General features: G+C 40.6%; 1 protein-coding gene across 1 annotated transcript; it reads right to left on the minus strand.

Annotated features, from left to right (window-relative positions):
• Positions 1–10,376: 10,376 nt before the first annotated feature.
• Positions 10,377–14,855, minus strand: LOC139554502 (uncharacterized). Its single transcript, XM_071367334.1, has 2 exons — positions 14,469–14,855; positions 10,377–13,058 (listed from the first exon to the last, which is right to left on the minus strand). The coding sequence occupies exon 2, from the start codon at positions 12,973–12,975 to the stop codon at positions 11,869–11,871; it is 1,107 nt and encodes a 368-aa protein (XP_071223435.1). The 5' UTR covers positions 12,976–13,058; positions 14,469–14,855; the 3' UTR covers positions 10,377–11,868.
• Between the last annotated feature and the right edge of the window lie 3,613 nt (positions 14,856–18,468).

Below are 18,468 nucleotides of genomic sequence, written 5' to 3' on the forward strand. Positions count from 1 at the left end.
TGCAGTACAGATGACAACCATGGCCATGAATGCCAAAAAAAACACTTTACTGAAGCACTTGTTATTTCTGTCACTCTCTATTGGCCTCAGCCTACTCACAGAGATCTTCTTAGGATCCCTCACCCTGGACCCATCTTTCTCTACTACTCTCTTCACTGTCTGAGCAAACGACACTTATCAATATCATATCAAATTATACAATTTGGTGTCCACCACTATATGAAATAAATAACATATTTATATTTTCATTATTAAGCGTAAAGCTTCATTTTATCAGTCTGCTCTATCATTTAAGTTTAAAATCTTAACTTCTTTCAACTAAGTAATTTCCTTTCCGTAAAACATAGTCTTGCATGCCATTGTGAAAAAGTGTATTCACATTGCCCTCTTAGAGAACAAGCATACATAAACACCACAACTGCTACTGTTTTTTTTTTTAAAGAAGAGGCTGCAGATCCGAGTTTTCTGGACCCCGCTTCTCGGCGGTGCAAATGAGAACTTTTAAAAATACCTACCATTTCTCTCTGAATTGACCCTCTCCCATTCGTCACGAGTCAATGGGTGTTTTCTCAATATGCATATGCATCTCCAAGGACGTTCTCTTGAGTACGTTCTTGTGAGGAAGAGAGTGTGTAGAATGCACAAAACATTACATTTGAGCAGCACTCACACTCCCCCTACTGTATTACCTCACGCTGCACCTCCAGATTCACTGAACCTTCTTCCAGCCAGGCCAATGGCAACAGTACAGTGTACAGTCAGCAGCAAGCAGTTTAGCAGTTACACCGACAGGCCCCAGTGGCAATAAATTAATAAAACCAAATGCTTACCTTGACTTGTAAACTAACATAGCATCCCTCTCTGTTTTAGCCGGGTGTTTGAGTAGGCTAAACTAGCTAGATGCATATGCTAGCTGGGTGAAAGGGAATTATTTTATATTTTTATTTTTTTAATACAACCAAATATAGCTAGCTCTCTCTTGCTTCTCTTTAATTTTGGAAGAAATTAATTTGTTCAAAACTGTTAAACTATTGTCTTTCTCTCTCTTTGAGTCAACTACTCAGCACAATTTATACACTGCAGTGCTAGCTAGCTGTAGCTTATGCTTTCAGTACTAGATTAATTCTCTGATCCTTTGATTGGGTGGACAACATGTCAGTTCATGCTGCAAGAGTTCTGATAGGTTGCGGGACGTCCTCCGGAAGTTGTAATTATTACTGTGTAAGTCTATGGAAGGTGGTAAGAACCACGAGCCTCTTTGGTTTTGTAGTGAAGTCAATGTACCAATGTACTCAGAGGAGGACGGAAACCAGCTGTCCTCCGGTTGCACCATGGTGCTACCCTACATAGTGCTGCTGAGGCTATTGTAGACCTTCATTGCAAAACAGTGTGTTTTAATTAATTATCTGGTGACATTTGAATATATTTAGTATAGTTTTATCTAAAAAGGTAAACTTTTTTAATGTTTCACAATTTTTATTTTTATGAAATTCACTGAGGAGAATGGTCCTCCCCTTCCTCCTCGGAGGAACCTCCAGTGAGCTATATGTGAATCGTAATAATGTAGCTAACCAGATAGTTTAACAGGCAAAAATGACCTAAAAGTAATGTTATGCAAGGTAGATGTCAATCATTCGTGGTTGTCTGGCTTGTTAAAAGTAGTAGCTAGCCAACAGTAGTCGCTAGCCAGTGAGCCCTATTGACTTATTATGGGCTTGAGATCTACGCACACTACAGTGGGTATTGTAAGCAGGTAAACATGCCAACATTATTAACACAGCATGTATTTATTAACTTATCAAGATTAAATATTGTAGTCAGGCAATGTGAATAGGCAACATTTCATTCTGAAGTCGGAGTGTATTCTTCTTCTATGATATATTGGCGGTACGCAACCAAAAGTTTAAGGTGCATTCCGCCACCTACTGTGCTGGAGTGTGTGGTCAATTACGGTTTACAATATTAGCTCCACATTTCAAAATCCTCCTACCTAACTTAGTACGTCTGAGAAAAACAAAGAGCCCTACTAACTTCTAAATGACCCTCCCCCATCCACAAAATCCCTTCTACCCCGCCCGCCCACCCACCCCATCCAACCTCAATGACCCTACACTTCCAATCTTTCCCTCTCTTTAACATACTTACAAAAATAACAACACATGCTCCACCGTTTCATCGACCATATACGAAAACAAATCATTCACATGCTTGCCAACCAGATGTAATGACGAGTTTAATGTACAATGTCTTACATGCTGACCACACCGCTCCCGCGCATGTTGATTTTGTCCATCCACACCAGACGCAATCAGGACACTCAGGTTGAAATATACTCTGAACCAACTATATTAATTTGGGGACAGGTCGAAAAGCTTTCAACATTTATGACAATTTTGCTAGCTAGCTTGCTGTTGCTAGCTAATTTGTCCTGGGATATAAACATTGGGTTGTTATTTTACCTGAAATCCACAGGTCCTTTCTAGTAATCTCTCCTCCTTCAGGCTTCTTCTTCTTCTTTGGACTTTATATGGTGGTTGGTAACCAACTTTAACATGCATTACCACCACCAACTGGTCTGGAGTGTGGACCTCAGTTCATCGTTCAATCACCCACGTGGGTATATGCTCCTAAACAACCAATGAGGAGATGGGAGAGGCGGGACTTGCAGCGCATCAAGAATCACAAATAGAACCAAGTTCTATTTTAGCGCCTGGCTATGCAGACGCTCGTTGATGCGCGCGAGCAGTGTGGGTGTACTGACTGAATAACATGTATGTATACACGCTCGCACATGCGACGCGGGCGGTGTGGTCAGCACGTTAGGCACAATCGAGCAAACACCACCTCTTCCTTGCTAAACTGACCTTTGAATCTTGGTCCAACAGCCTTTCTTTGGAGGGCATATAAATGCCGGCCCTCGGGCTCAGAGTCCCATCTCTTCTGCCACACATCTATCAAAATGGCTCTGATCTTACATTTGGTCTCACCTCTACCCAGTGGAACATGAATATCAATTACATCTTGTTTTAAAGCCCTTTTGGCTATCTGGTCTACAATTTCATTCCCTTCCACACCCGAATGGGCAGGGACCCAGCAGAATTTCAATACTACACCCAGTCTCTCGATTCTCCATAATAACATGAATGCCTCCAACAGTAGGTCACTTAGATATTCAACACAGACAGGGAATCTAAGCATACTATAATTCTAACAGGTTAAACATCCTCCACCCATTGGAGGGCAACTACTATCAGCAACAGTTCAACTGAGTATACTGACAGTTTACCTGTTATTCTTCTACATATCTGCACATCAAATTCAGGAATGTAAACGCCTGCTCCTGTGCGCCCAATATCTGGGTCCTTGGATCCATCTTTGTCACTGATTTCTGACCAATCTTTTCTTTTCTCTACCAAGGTTAGATCAACAACAGGATCCGGTAGTAACCACTGAGGAACATCCCCTATCACCACAGAAGGGCCAACCTCCAACTCCATCAAACCACTCTCATCAGCAAGCTTCCCAACTGTCCAAACAAAACCATTGCCTTGTCTACTAGTATATTCTCAACAGTCGTCTAGAACAGAAGCAGTGGGATGATCAACCTCACAGCTTTTCAGCCCAACCCAATAAGCTAATGACAAGCTATATCCAAAGGCATCTTACCTGCCTCTACTAGTAAGGCACTTACATATTTTGATATAAATGCACCAAAGTCACCGCACCACATCTCCCTAGAGCCCAATTCTCCTGAAATTTCATCAAACATAGCTACAGATAGTTGACGACAAGAGTTGTAAAAACGTTGCTACTTAATATTACAACCTGCACTGTAGATTCCCACCATCACATATTCAGATGGGACAGGTATATTACGATATACAAGACCTTCCCTTATGAATGCAGCACAGCCACCACTCTGTCCAGTTGATCTATCAGATCTGATTGAACAATAACCAGGAATAATAAAATCAAGATGTGGTCTAAGCCCTGTTTCTTGTACACATATCACATCAGGTTTGATCTCTAAATCAATGACACGTTTCTTAAACTCCTGACCGTTAGAAATAAGGCTTTTTATTTTTTATTTAACCTTTATTTAACCAGGTAGGCCAGTTGAGAACAAGTTTTCATTTACAACTGCGACATGGCCAAGATAAAGCAAAGCAGTGCGACAAAAACAACAACACAGAGTTACACATAAACAAACGTACAGTCAATAACACAAAAGAAAAGAAAAATAGGAAAATCTATATACACATTAATGTGCAAATGTAGAATAGTAAGGAGGTACGCAATAAATAGGCCCTAGAGGCGAAAATAATTACAATTTAGCATTAATACTGGAGTGATAGATGTGCAGATGATGACGTGCAAGTAGAAATACTGGGGTGTAAAAGAGCAAGAGGGTAAGTAATAATATGGGGATGAGGTAGTTGGGTGTGCTATTTACAGATTGGCTGTGTACAGGTAAAGTGATTGGTAAGCTGCTCTGACAGCTGATGCTTAAAGTTAGAGAGGGAGATATTTATTTTACCTTTATTTAACTAGGCAAGTCAGTTAGCAATAAGCCTTCTGGCATTCCACTGAAGGATGACAAAAACCATAACTGTAATTATCATCATACTGAGACATTCCATCATTAGTATTATTAGTTGTCAACATATCAACAACCATGGCGACAGTAACATTCCATCATTAGTATTATTAGGAGTCAACATATCAACAATCATGGTGACAGTAACATTCCATCATTAGTATTATCAGGAGTCAACATATCAACAATTATGGCGACAGTAACATTCCATCATTAGTATTATTAGTTGTCAACATATCAACAATCATGGCGACAGTAACATTCCATCATTATTATTATTAGGAGTCAACATATCAACAATCATGACGACAGTAACATTCCATCATTAGTATTATCAGGAGTCAACATATCAACAATCATGGTGACAGTAACATTCCATCATTAGTATTATTAGGAGTCAACATATCAACAAGCATGGTGACAGTAACATCTGTTACTCCTTAAAACTCTGTTTCTGCTTCCACAATGATCTTCAATTTAGCAGTTCTTTTTTCCACAAACGCACTCAGGTTGATAACCTTTCCAATGAAAGCTATGAAGTCAATCTGATGAACTATCAAGGTGTCCTTTGACACGGCACATTTGTGAGAGCAAGATTTCTCGTAACCACTGTGTTCCCCTCAGAATTATAATAGTTAGCCTTGACATTTTTCCCACATTCACCATAATCATGTTCCCCTCCACACTTGGCACATCTTTTCTTTCCTTTGCACAGAGCCACTACATGTCCCATTCTTTGGCATTTAAAACACCTTAATGGAGATGGGCCAAACTAACAGTGAAAGCCAGGAAGCACTTCTATTTGAAAAGGTGTCTCAGGCAGAACCTTCTCAAACATTAAGAGTACTGACTTTCACTTCTTTGCCTCTCTTTCTTACTGAATAGACTTTTGGCTTCAACCACTATGCCCCCCTCTACACTTTCTTTTAAATAATTGATGGACATAGAAAGTGGAACCCTAGAAATGATCCCCCTCATCTTAGCCGAAGCTCCAGGGACATGACTTGTGATTTTCTTCCCATTGAGAGTTTCCATTTTGAGAATCTTTCCTTGCTGAACATGGTCAGCACAGAATATTAACAAGTGTGCCTTACCAATGGACCAGGCTAATGTGACTTCACCTACCTCTTTCTTAATGGCATTGGTTAATCCAGTGGTTCCCAAACTTTTTATAGTCCCGTATCCCCTTCAAACATTCAACCTCCAGCTGCGTATCCCTTCTAGCACCAGGGTCAGCACACTCAATAACCAGGGCACAAATAATAATAATCAATAATTTTGCTCTTTATTTAACCATCTTATATATAAAACCATATTTGTTCATTAAAAATTGTGAATAACTCACCACAGGTTAATGAGAAGGGTGTGCTTGAAAGGATAGGATGCACATAACTCTGCAATGTTGGGTTGTATTGGAGAGAGTCTCAGTCTTAAATCATTTTCCACACACAGTCTGTGCCTGTATTTCGTTTTCATGCTAGCGAGGGCCGAGAATCCACTCTCACATAGGTACGTGGTTGCAAAGGGCATCAGTGTCTTAACAGCGTGATTTGCCAAGGCAGGATACTCTGAGTGCAGCCCAATCCAGAAATCTGGCAGTGGCTTCTGATTAAATTAAATTTTCACAGAACCGTTGCAATTTCGATGAGGCTCTCTTGTTCAGATATCGGTAAGTGGACTGGAGGCAGGGCATGAAAGGGATAACGAATCCAGTTGTTTGTGTAGTCCGTTTCGGGAAAGTACCTGCGTAATTGTGCACCCAACTCACTCAGGTGCTTCGCTATGTCACATTTGACATTGTCCGTAAGCTTGAGTTCATTTGCACATAAAAAATCATACGATGATGGAAAGACCTGTGTGTTGTCCTTGTTAATGCAGATAGAGAAGAGCTCCAACTTCTTAATCATAGCCTCAATTTTGTCCCGCACATTGAATATAGTTGCGAAGAGTCCCTGTAATCCTAGATTCAGATCATTCAGGCGAGAAAAAACATCACCCAGATAGGCCAGTCGTGTGAGAAACTCGTCATCATGGAAGCGGTCAGACAAGTGAAAATTATGGTCAGTAAAGTAAACTTTAAGCTCGTCTCTCAATTCAAAAAAACGTGTCAATACTTTGCCCCTTGATAACCAGCGCACTCCTGTACGTTGTAAAAGCGTTACAGGTCGCTGCCCATATCATTGCATAGTGCAGAAAATACACAAGAGTTAAGGGGCCTTGCTTTAACAAAGTTAACCATTTTCACTGTAGTGTCCAAATGTCTTTCAAGCTGTCAGGCATTCCCTTGGCAGCAAGAGCCTCTCGGTGGATGCTGCAGTGTACCCAAGTGGCGTCGGGAGCAACTGCTTGCATGCGTGTTACCACTCCACTATGTCTCCCTGTCATGGCTTTTGCGCCATCAGTACAGATACCAACATGAGCAGCAGCTACGTTTCGCTACATACGGACCGTTAGTGGAATTCCCGCGAGAGAGTAACGGTTAATGTGATTGGATGTTAATTATTTGACTAGGCTACCTGTATTTGACATTGTGCTGTTATTTCGCTGAACACTAGATGGTTTAATTTTATTTTTGGCAGTGAAACGAGACTACTCAGGTGAGAGAAAAAAACTCACCCTAATGTATAACCCCATTGGAAAATATAAACGTTTGAAAATCTGAATAACTTTTATTTTATTTGGCGTACCCTCAATGTTATTGCGCGTACACCCAGTTTGGGAATAGCTGGGTTAATCGAATAGGGTGTCAAACACCATTACAACTTTCCACTCCGACACATCCTTACTTTTGTTATTCACTACTGTACCTTCGCCTTCTTCGCTCTCTCAACACTGGATGATAGTTCTGATGGTATGGGTGGGGATGACAACAGTCAAGGACCTGGATGCAATGTTCCCTCTAATTCTTTGGGGCAACGAGCAAATTTTAGGTCTCGTGAGAGAAAACTTGAACCTTGTGAGGTTCAAGTTTTAGAAAGTAGCCAATAGTCTATTGTGGCTATTTGAGTATAACGTAAGCCACCAACAAAACCAATGGAGGAAATCCCATAACATTTTCACATGGAAATAGCTTTTGATGTCTATGATATAACCTACCGTAGCCTATATGTCATTGCATGCAACTTTTAATAAAATGTTTACATTATGAAGCGCTTGACTTTAATTCATGATTTTTTACTTGGTCTGTAACAACATGGGCCAAATAGGTGACAAAATAGGTGATTGCATTGTGTTGTATTTCTGTATGGTAATAATAATAACTTTTATTTTGTAAAGTGGTTTCTTGCATCATTAGACAATACAATTTAGTCACTTATTCGGCCCATGGTGTTACAGATCAAGTAAAAAAAGTATTAATTAAAGTCCTTCACAATGTAAAAACGTTATTAAAAGTCGCATGCAATGTAGGCCTGCATTGAACACCACATATAGGCTATATCATAGAAAACTATATAATCAAAAATTATTTCAATGTGAGAATGTTATGGGATTTGCTCCATTGGTTTTGTTGGTAGGCGTACATTATGCTCAAATAGCCACAATAGCCTATTGGTTACTGTCCAAAACTGTAAGTGTACAGCCTCAGTCTCCACTGTAAACGCGCACAGGAAGTTGCAGAAAAATACTCACACGGTTCAAGTTTCCACCCATAAGACCTAAAATGGGCTCAGTGTCCCAAAAGATTTGAGGGAACATTGCCAGCAACACTCCGTATTATTCAGAGCCCCATGAAATGACACCACAAATAGATTCTACAGACCCTACTGAGTATGCCCACATATGCCCACTGAGTATGCCCACTACAGTGTTTTGTATTGAGACCAATGGAATGGGCCGAGTAAAAAGGTCTGCTGGGTATTTAGACCACAGTCATGCAAGAAATAACACCATATAAAGCATTCAGACCCGTTGACTTTTTCCATGTTTTGTTACGTTACAGCCTTATTCTAAAATGTATTAAAATATATCTTTAATCAACACATAATAACCTATGACAAAACAAAAAGACGTTTTAAGATTTAAAAAAAATGTTTAAGTAACTAGTAAATATTCAGACCCTTTGGTAGCAAATACAGACTTGAGTCTTCTTGGATATGACACTACAAGCCTGGCACACCTGTATTTGGGGAGTTTCTCCCATTCTTCTCCGCAGATCCTCTCAAGCTCTTTCAGGTTGGATGTGGAGCGTCGCTGCACAGCAATTTTCAGGTCTCTCCAGAGATGTTCAATCAGGTTCTGGCTGGGCCATTCAAGGACATTCAGAGACTTGTCCCGAAGCCACTCCTGCGTTGTCTTGGCTCTGTGCTTAGGGTTGTTGTCCCGTTGGAAGGTGAACCTTCTCCCCAGTCTGAGGTCGTGAGCGCTCTGGATCAGGTTTTCATCAAGGGTTTCTCTGTACTTTGCTCTGTTCATCTTTTCCTCAATCCTGACTAGTCTCCCAGTTCCTGCTGCTGAAAAACATCCCCACAGCATGATGCTGCCACCACCATGCTTCACAGTAGGGATGGTGCCAGGTTTCCTCCAGACGTGACACTTGGCATTCAGTTCAAAGAATCCAATCTTGTTTCCATCTGACCAGAGAATCTTGTTTCTCATGGTCTGAAAGTTCTTTAGGTGCCTTTTGGCAAACTCCAAGTGGACTGCCATGTGTCTTTTACTGAGGAGTGGCTTCCGTCTGGCCACTCGACCATAAAGGCCTGATTGGTGGAGTGCTGCAGAGATGGTTGTCTTCTGGAAGGTTCTCCCATCTCCACAGAGGAACGCTAGAGCTCTATCAGTGATCATCGGGTTCTTGGTCACCTCCCTGACCAAGTCCCTTCTCCCCCGATTCCTGTTTGGCCAGGCGGCCAGCTCTAGGAAGAGTCTTGGTGGTTCCAAACTTCTTCCATTTAAGAATGATTTGAGGCTACTGTGTTCTTGGGGACCTTTAATGCTCCAGAAATATTTTGGTACCCTTCCTCAGATCTGTGCCTCGACACAATCCTGTCTCGGAGCTCTATGGACAATTCCTTCGACCTCATGGCTTTGTTTTTGCTCTGACATGCACTGTCAACTGTGGGACCTTATATAGACAGATGTGTGCCTTTCCTCATGTCCAATCAATTGCATTTACCACAGGTGTACTCCAATCAAGCTGTAGAAACATCTCAAGGATGATCAATGTAAACAGGATACACCTGAACCGCCATTTCTAGTCTCATAGCAAAGGATCTGGATACTTATCTTAGGTAGGGTAAGTAAGGTATTTCTGTTTTACATTTTTAATACATTTGCAAAAATGTCTAAAAACCAGTTTTCACTCTGTCAGTATGGGGTATTGTGTGTAGATTGATGAGGACTGTTTTTAATTCATTTCAGAATAAGTATGTAATGTAACAAAATGTGTAAAAAGTGAAAGGGTCTGAATACTTTCTGATTGCACTGTAGACTCTAGCGCTAAATCATTCTACATTCTTTACAATGTTATGTTCTTCACATTAAGTTACTTATAAGCTTCAACCATTTATCTATGTTCTCCACCGTATATTATTTATATAAAGTAGTAATTCTCTTTGGTTTAGATTTTTTTTGTAGCATTTTAAGAAGTCTTAATGTTGCTGCCATGATGCTAATGAGATAAGCACTGAGTGGGTCCAATAAATGGTGTGAACATTCCACCACCGACTTTTTGATCCTGACCAGCCAGGAAGAAATGTTTATCAAATCTTCTATTTATTCCCCACATTCTGCTTTTCAAACAATTAAGCTTTACAACAATACCAAATAAAAACAAAATAAATAATATTTTAGGTTTTATTGAGATGAAAAAACATCAAAGTTTGACATTTCACTTTATTACATGAAACTTTCTAAATATTTGCTGTCTCTAACAAAACTGAAATTCACATTACCCTCAAATGAATGTTGGGGAGGTTTCACAGACCTGTTTCTGATCACAGAGATAAATACATAGGTAAAACGTACAGTATGTATCTCTATAGTTCTAACTGCATCTTCAAAAACATTGTTACAAGCCAAGAACATTGTATTAATCCAAGCAACATAGCATAAGAACAGACCAAGTTGAAACCATGAAACTAACAAGCTTTGGTCACAGGAACATGAATTCATACAAATTATAGATTGTTGTGTACCTCAATTACTATTTTTATATTACATAATTGACGAAGTTGTAATGCAGTATGAACTGTTGATATCATGGTCCAGCACAGAATTAATTAAATAAACAAATACCAGGCTAGATGAAGACATGTTTAACATACAATCTTGAACATTTACACACAACATCACCCCAGAGTCTGTGAAACCAAGCCATCCACGTCAGATGAAAGCCAAGTGATAAAAAAAACTATTAAAAAGAGCTGACATAAAAAGTCTTAAAAAGAACTGTGAGGAGTGATGTTGAGTGGATGATACTGGAAAACAAAACCATCACAATAGTCAATAACCATACATCTTCTAAGAGAAATCTTAAGGATGCTGGATTGGAAGTTCACAGTTACCGTCTTGACTCCACAAGGTGAAGTATGCAATGAACCAAGTGAAAGAAAACACAACCATGATTATGGTACCGTCCTAAATGGCACCATATTCCCTTTATAGTGCATTACTTTTGACCAGGGTCCATGGGGCTTTGGTCAAAAGTAGTGCACTTTGTAGGTAAAAGGGTGCCATGATAGTGATAGTAACAACATCTGTATCGAAACAAAGATAGCTGGGAAGGGGAAGTTGTTACATTCAAAGCTTTGGCAATTAAGGCAAACAAAATAAGACATTAGCAATTCGAAAACTAAAGAGCTTAAGGAGAGATAAAACGAAAAGCAAAATACTTAACTAATTCAATTGATTTAAACCATTTGATCTTATTTGGACAAATCTGCACAGACCAATACAAGATTAACAAACCTCAATGAGAATATCATCAACTATAGGATGTGCATGGAATTAGAAACCGTATCAATGACAGTACCAGTGAAAAAATCTAAAATGGGATAAGTCTAAACAGACCAATACAAGATTAACAACTGTCAATGAAATTGTCTTCACATCATTCAAGCTATGGATGACCAAGGAAGTACAAAAAGTACTTGTTTTTTCACATGGTTTCCACAAAGGCATCAAACCATAAAAAATAACAGCAAGAGCAAACCGACACATAGGTTAGTTGAGAAAACAAGAAAGAGTTGGGTAAGAGATAATAAAATGTTTAAAACAAAACATCTTACAAGATGCTACTGATAGTCATTCAGTCTGCTCCACCTAGGTTCCTTTTACTTGACCTTTTTGATAGAGCAAGGCTTTCTGCCCTGCCTCTTGGGAACAACCACTACTTTTTTCTTAATGGCTGCCGCTACCTTACCAGGGTTACTAGCCTTGCCACGACCATCACGTGGTTTTATTTCCTCTTCTTCGTCATCTTCTACTGAAGAAAAGACTTCATCCTCACTTCTCTCTGCATCTTCATTTTCCTCCTCTGAATCATAAGTTGTATAATCAACTTTCACAGACTTTCTCCTGCCTCTTTGACTCTGGGCTTGGAAGGCAGCTTCATCTAACACATTTGCTTTACCGTTGGAGCAGCGGTAAAGCCTTACTATTGGAGAAACAGTGCACCCCTGTTTGGCTGAGGGTGCACTGTTGGACCTATCCTCCTCTGCTGCTCTCTTGGCTTTGAAGGAGCCTAAGGGGCGGCCGCTCTTTCGCGGAGAATCATCTTTAGCGGGGGGCTTTGAAACTTTAGAAGTTGGAGGTGGGTTCTTCCGTAAGTGGGCACCTCTACCTGTTATTGCCTTGCGTGGACGGCCTCTTACCCGTGGCTCGGGAGAGGTGGGTGTGGCGGGGGGATCCACGCGGGGATGGATGCGCGGCCTTCCGAGCGGCTTCCACACTCTAGGTCCCTTAGGTTGGCTTTTCAGTATCTTTCTCTCCTCTTCCTCCTCGGGTGACAGCAGGTTCTTCCTCGGCCTACCCATTTTTTTTTGTTGTTGAACTTTTTTGGGCCGGCCACGCTTCAAAGGTGCAGTTGTCTCTGCTGAAACAGCATTAGGGTCAATCACTTTACGTGGCCTGCCCATTGGCCGCTTGTCTAGCACCCTCAGTATCTTAGGTTTCTTGGAGCCTGCTCCTTTGGGCCTACCCCTCTTAGGTGGTATGGGGCTGCCATTAGACAAGGCTTCACCTGACTCCTCTTCACTACCAGTACCAGTGGCATCCATCGCCTCTTCTTCCGACGCTGTTGCACCTTCTTCCGACGCCGTTGCCCCTTCTTCCGACGCCGTTGCCCCTTCTTCCGACGCCGTTGCCCCTTTTTCCAACATCATTGCCCCTTTTTCCAACATCGTTGCCCCTTCTTCTGACATCGTTGCTTCTTCTTTCATATGTTTTCTCGCAACCTGGCTCCTTCTTTCTTTCCTTCCAGCTCACTTCCTAGGAGGTCTTGTGAACTACTTAGGGCTTCCCACTGTAAAGGTCATATCGAGAAGGTTACAATACAAAACAAAATGTTATTCGTGCACCCCTTCATAAAACTGGCCTACGTGGGCACGAGAAAGTGTAGCTAGCATGTCTAGGCTGGACAATAGAACGAGTCAAAATTCCCAAAGATGAAACATGGCAAAAGAACATTAGCTAAGCTGGAACACTAGCATATGAATGGAATTGAACAATCGCAGAGCCTCTTCTGACCGGAGTGATGCTTATAATTCAATTTTTTGTATCCCTTTAATGTATCTCAAAAAAAGTATCCTTTTTATTTTACCACTACAATCTGTCCTTAGGACGAAACTGAAAAATAACTGGTGTAGAAAGTAAACATCCGCACCTCGATGGTGCCAAGTGTGAGTATGTCTGCATAACGAGGAAGTAGGGGGAAAAAGTGCAACTTTTGACTATTTCTGGTCTAGTGATCGATGACAGCAGAGTACGCTGCCCAGCCTTACATAATTAGAAAGAGATTCTCATGATAAAAATTGTGTCAAATTTGAAAAACTCTAAATATGCACATTGCGAGATATTTGGCAAAATAGATAGACATGCCTATGTTTCCCTATAGGAGACAATGGGACGACCTCAGAGTTCCATGAGTAATGTTTTGTTGTGGTTTACATTTTAACTACCAACAACGTGGGCAGGTCTCATTGCCAACAATAGCGAAGCAGGCGGCGTGACAGAACAATAGGCTGGGAATAGAACGGTCAGAAAGCGAGTTGGTGCCACCGTGCTCAATAGAACTAATAGGAGACGGGAAAATGCCCTTAAATAAGGCCTGTTTTTTCGTGATTACTTCAAAACTAAGGCAAGCAGCTGGGACATATTGAAATATTATGAAACCGGGCTCCATGGCGGATGCAATGAACTAGTTTTATCAGAAAAAGTATTGTTAAAAATGTAATGTGTCTAGCCTAACATGTCTTGTAATATGCACATTGTAAACACAGATTTACTCATTGCAGTTTCTTCATTTTGTGATAGGTCACGTTGCAATTATGTATACGGAAAGGTGCACAATAAACAACATCTGATATGACAGTCTTCTTCTCCTCCATAAGTAAACTAAAGTTGATGCATTGAAGTGATGCTGAAATCTAGCTAACTAGTAACGTTATACTGATTCAGTGACTGTTTTGGTGACTAGTAGCTAGTTAGCTAACTTTACCAGATGTTCGAAGCAACATCACATTCATCTTCTACGACCACGGTGAACTAGTTACCTAAGTAAATTGATTTTAAAATAAGCTAGCAAACTACGTAGCATAGCCAGTTAGGTAGCTAGCTAATTATCTTTACAATGCTAGCATTAGCTCGAGCGCTTGCGACAGCCCTGGATCTCAATCTAGCTAAACTAGTGTAATGAAAATAGCACAATCCTCACCTTGGTATAATCCTTGCTTAGCTGGTGCTGTTCACACTTCTATCAGATATCGTTTGTCATGAAAGTCGCCAGATGTTTAATCGGTCTTTGTTGTATTTTTTTTTTCGCTAGCTAGCGATTTGAATTTCAACCGGACGTTCTGGCGGGTGCGAGCTGATTTCCCTACTATTAAAGGGGAAGTCCCTACTACTAAAGGCAAGTGAAACAACGTTTTTCAGTTCCGTTCCCTGAAATAAATCATATGTTGTCTATGACCCCTGTTCTTTCACAAGACACTGATGACACTTGTGGAGAGTTCTTTACTTGAGCAATTGTTATTTAAAACAAATTTAAAAGCATAATAGCATCATATCTCAGATTGATTTCCTTTGAAAGCCTGGGAAAACGCTTGGGCTTCTTCTGGATACTCTGGAGAAGAGATGATCTGAACATTCTACAACCCCAAAAGATGTATTACCGCCACCAACTGGACGACGTTGAAAAAAACAAGGTAAAAATAAAATCCATACATGATAGGGAAAACAAACTTAAATCCACCCCAAATAAAACAATAAAAACCACATTGACAAAACCAAAACCCCCAAACACCCACTTCTTCCATCCTTCAAATCCCCATATCTCCCTTCTTCTGACTAGCCTAGTTAAATAAAGGTTAAATAATGTATTCATTTTTAATTCTCAGGCTCTATGACCTGAGAGGCTTGACAATACTCCATGCAACTCCTCCGCCAAGAAGTCTTTCAGTCCCAGGAAACATTCCGCCGCATCCACAATGATGTCTATTTTCCAGGACTTCCTCTCCACCTTGGCTATAAAGGCCACAAAGTCCACCTTCTTAACCTTTAACATATCTGGGTTCTGCTGTTGAACGGCAACCCCTGCACCCTTCAGTGAAGACCTACCCACCATCATGGACTCTTCAGGTGCACCATTTGAAACCTCAACCCTTTTAACAGCCGCTGCATATGAAATGCCCTGACTTAGGTCACCTCATTCTCGTTGGGCATTCCAAATAGGTGGCTTATTGGTTACCACCACAATTGCAACATGCCATATTTTCATCACTTTTAAAACACATGATATGATCTTTTCCACAACTTGGACATATTTGATTCTCCCTTCTGCAAACACTTGAAACATGTCCAAAAGCTTTACAGTGATCACACTGCATTGGTCTCGGAACAAATGTTCTCTCTGTAGTTTATATATCCCAAATGCACTTGAGTAGGGAGAGATTCCAAAAATAACACTTTTTTCTTCGTACATCCCACAATTCATCCGACGAGTATCAATCACTCCAGGAATATTATTCATCTCTGCAACATTGATTTCCAATGAAACGCCAGATATTACCCTCGCGAGGGGTGCCCTGTTCCGAAGAGACACACAGGACACATCAAACTCGGGTGAGACGCAACACACGTTCCTTCTAAAAACTCAGAAGAACAAAAAAATCGAAACAAGCTCGCCTCTAGTGATCCTCACAGCCTTCACGTTACCCAGCACTCTCTCCACCAGTTTGAATATATCAAATTAATTCTTCAAAATTGGCAATCCAATCAGCTGCTCCTAATTAACAAAACGTACTCCTACAAGATAAGAAGGGACATTCGCATCACTGCTTCTTTGCTCCGTTTTCTATTCTTTTGGATAACATTCCAATTCTCCTTGATTCCCCCGCCATTGTATTCACGCTCCACATCAGCGTCCACTTCCGCCAAGTTTTCTCCTCTCTTACCGATGATCTGTCCATTTTACATTTGACATTTTAGTCATTTAGCAGACGCTCTTATCCAGAGCGACTTACAGTAGAGTGCATACATTTTATTACATTTTTACATACTGAGACAAGGATATCCCTACCGGCCAAGAGCAGATGCTCTTATCCAGAGCGACTTACAGTAGAGTACATACATTTTATTACATTTTTATTTATTTTATTTTTTTTGTTTATTTTTTTTAACATACTGAGACAAGGATATCCCTACCGGCCAAACCCTCCCTAACCCGGACGACGCTATGCCAATTTTGCGTCGCCCCACGGATCTCCCGGTTGCGGCCGGCTGCGACAGATGGAGAGTGAATGTTTTGTTACAGTGCCAACAGCAGCCAACCCTGCTAGATCTATTGGTCTTTGGATCATGAAAATGTATATCTCATCAATTAATTAGTTATTAATTGCTAGATGTACCTGTGTTCTTGAGACTGTTAGCTTGAAACTGCAAACTTTTAGATAATAACATTCATTTAAAAAAGATCAGTAAGAGTAGCAAACGGAGGAACAGAGACATAAACCTGTGGCGCTGGGGTGAATAGAAAACACCCTATATGCATTGCGCCAATAGGGTTAACCCACTTAGGAATTGTAATGTGGCTCATTAGCGAGGATCGCTACACTGCCCCCTCGGAATGGGAAGGCTTGTCCCGTGCTTTGACCACCTCAGTCCCCTCACACGTCCGGCCGCGCGTTTCGATGGCCTCATGTCCACCATCCCACTTCTGACACCAATGTAGCGAATGGAGGGAGTGTGTCGCGAATGGGTGTCACTGGCGTGAAAAGCAAGCCCCCTACGTTTCACACCAATAGAGTTAACCCACTTGGTGGGAATTGCAAGGTTGCTCATTAGGGAGGATCACTACAGTATAGCTGAGAACTTTTACAGCTTCTGTATAAAATAATATGGCATAGGTCTATAACTGTAGAAATAATTAAAATATACAGTATATCAGGCACTACTTTTGTTATTTTCGCACCACTTGATTTGCTACCCCTTTCTTTTCCCTACCTCTATATTTTGTTCTCGTCTCCATAGACAGGAAAAATATTTATGTATGGAGATTAAGGGAGATAAGAGGTATGTGGTAACATATGAGTGATGGAAGCAGCCTGAATAAAAAAATATATACAAATTGTATGTGTGTGCGTATGACCCTGTACGTGCCTCTGTGTGGGATTTGGAGAGAAACAGAGAGAGAGCTTGACAGACAATCCCAGAGAGTCTGTGTGTTGAACCCGCTGCCGCCTAATACCCCTACCTACTCCCTGCATGCTTTGCCATGGTTACGAGACAGGGCTCCCAATGCAGGCAGTTAATGTGTTTTTCAGCAGGGGTGAGCTGGGTACTAATGTGTCTCGGTCTGTCTCCTCAGAAAATGGCACAATCAATATCAACTGTCCCAGGATGCACCACCACTAGCAGAGGGCCAGGGAAACCACCAAGCTGCCTGCAAGGCTGAATAATGTAAGGTGACTAAAATGTTATGCTTTTTTAAAATGAAACAAAATACCTTGCTCTCCTTAAAGATTTTAGAATTAGTTTGTGAGTTAGAGAAAATAAGAGTAATTAGAGACTCATTTTAATTTATTCAATTCATTTTTGTACAATATATTAGCACAATTTATTGCACAAGAGCTTTCTTTTTATGTCAGTTATTTTTGTTTTCAGTAAATTATTTTGATACGTACCGTCAGGTCCAAAATTATTGGCACACTTGATAAAGATGAGCAAAAAAAGTCTATAAAATAAATAATAAAAATACTGAGCTATTGTATGCTCAAAAACATTTGAAAATGATTTTGTTTTATTGTTCAGAGAAATACAATTTGTTTAACAAGTAATATATAATTTTTTTAAAGATAGGGGTCAAAATTATTGTCATCCTTTTTTTCAATACCTCACCTTGTGAGGATAACGACACTTAGCCTTTTTCTAAAATGTTTTATGAGATTGGAGACCACATCGGGAGGGATCTTAGACCATTCGTCCATTCAGAATCTTTCCAGATCCTTGATATCCTTTGTCTGCTCTTATGAACTGCCCTCTTCAATTCAAACCACAGATTTTCAATGGGGTTCAAGTCCGGACACTGAGATGACCATTGCAAAATATTGGTTTTGTGGTCAATTAACCATTTATTTGTAGATTATGATGAGTTCTTGGGGTTAGTGTCTTGCTGGAAGAGCCACTTGCAGCCAAGTTTCAGCCTCCTGGCAGAGGCA

Source organism: Salvelinus alpinus, chromosome 26 (assembly GCF_045679555.1).
Source record: "Salvelinus alpinus chromosome 26, SLU_Salpinus.1, whole genome shotgun sequence".
NCBI classification, from domain to species: Eukaryota; Metazoa; Chordata; class Actinopteri; order Salmoniformes; family Salmonidae; genus Salvelinus; species Salvelinus alpinus.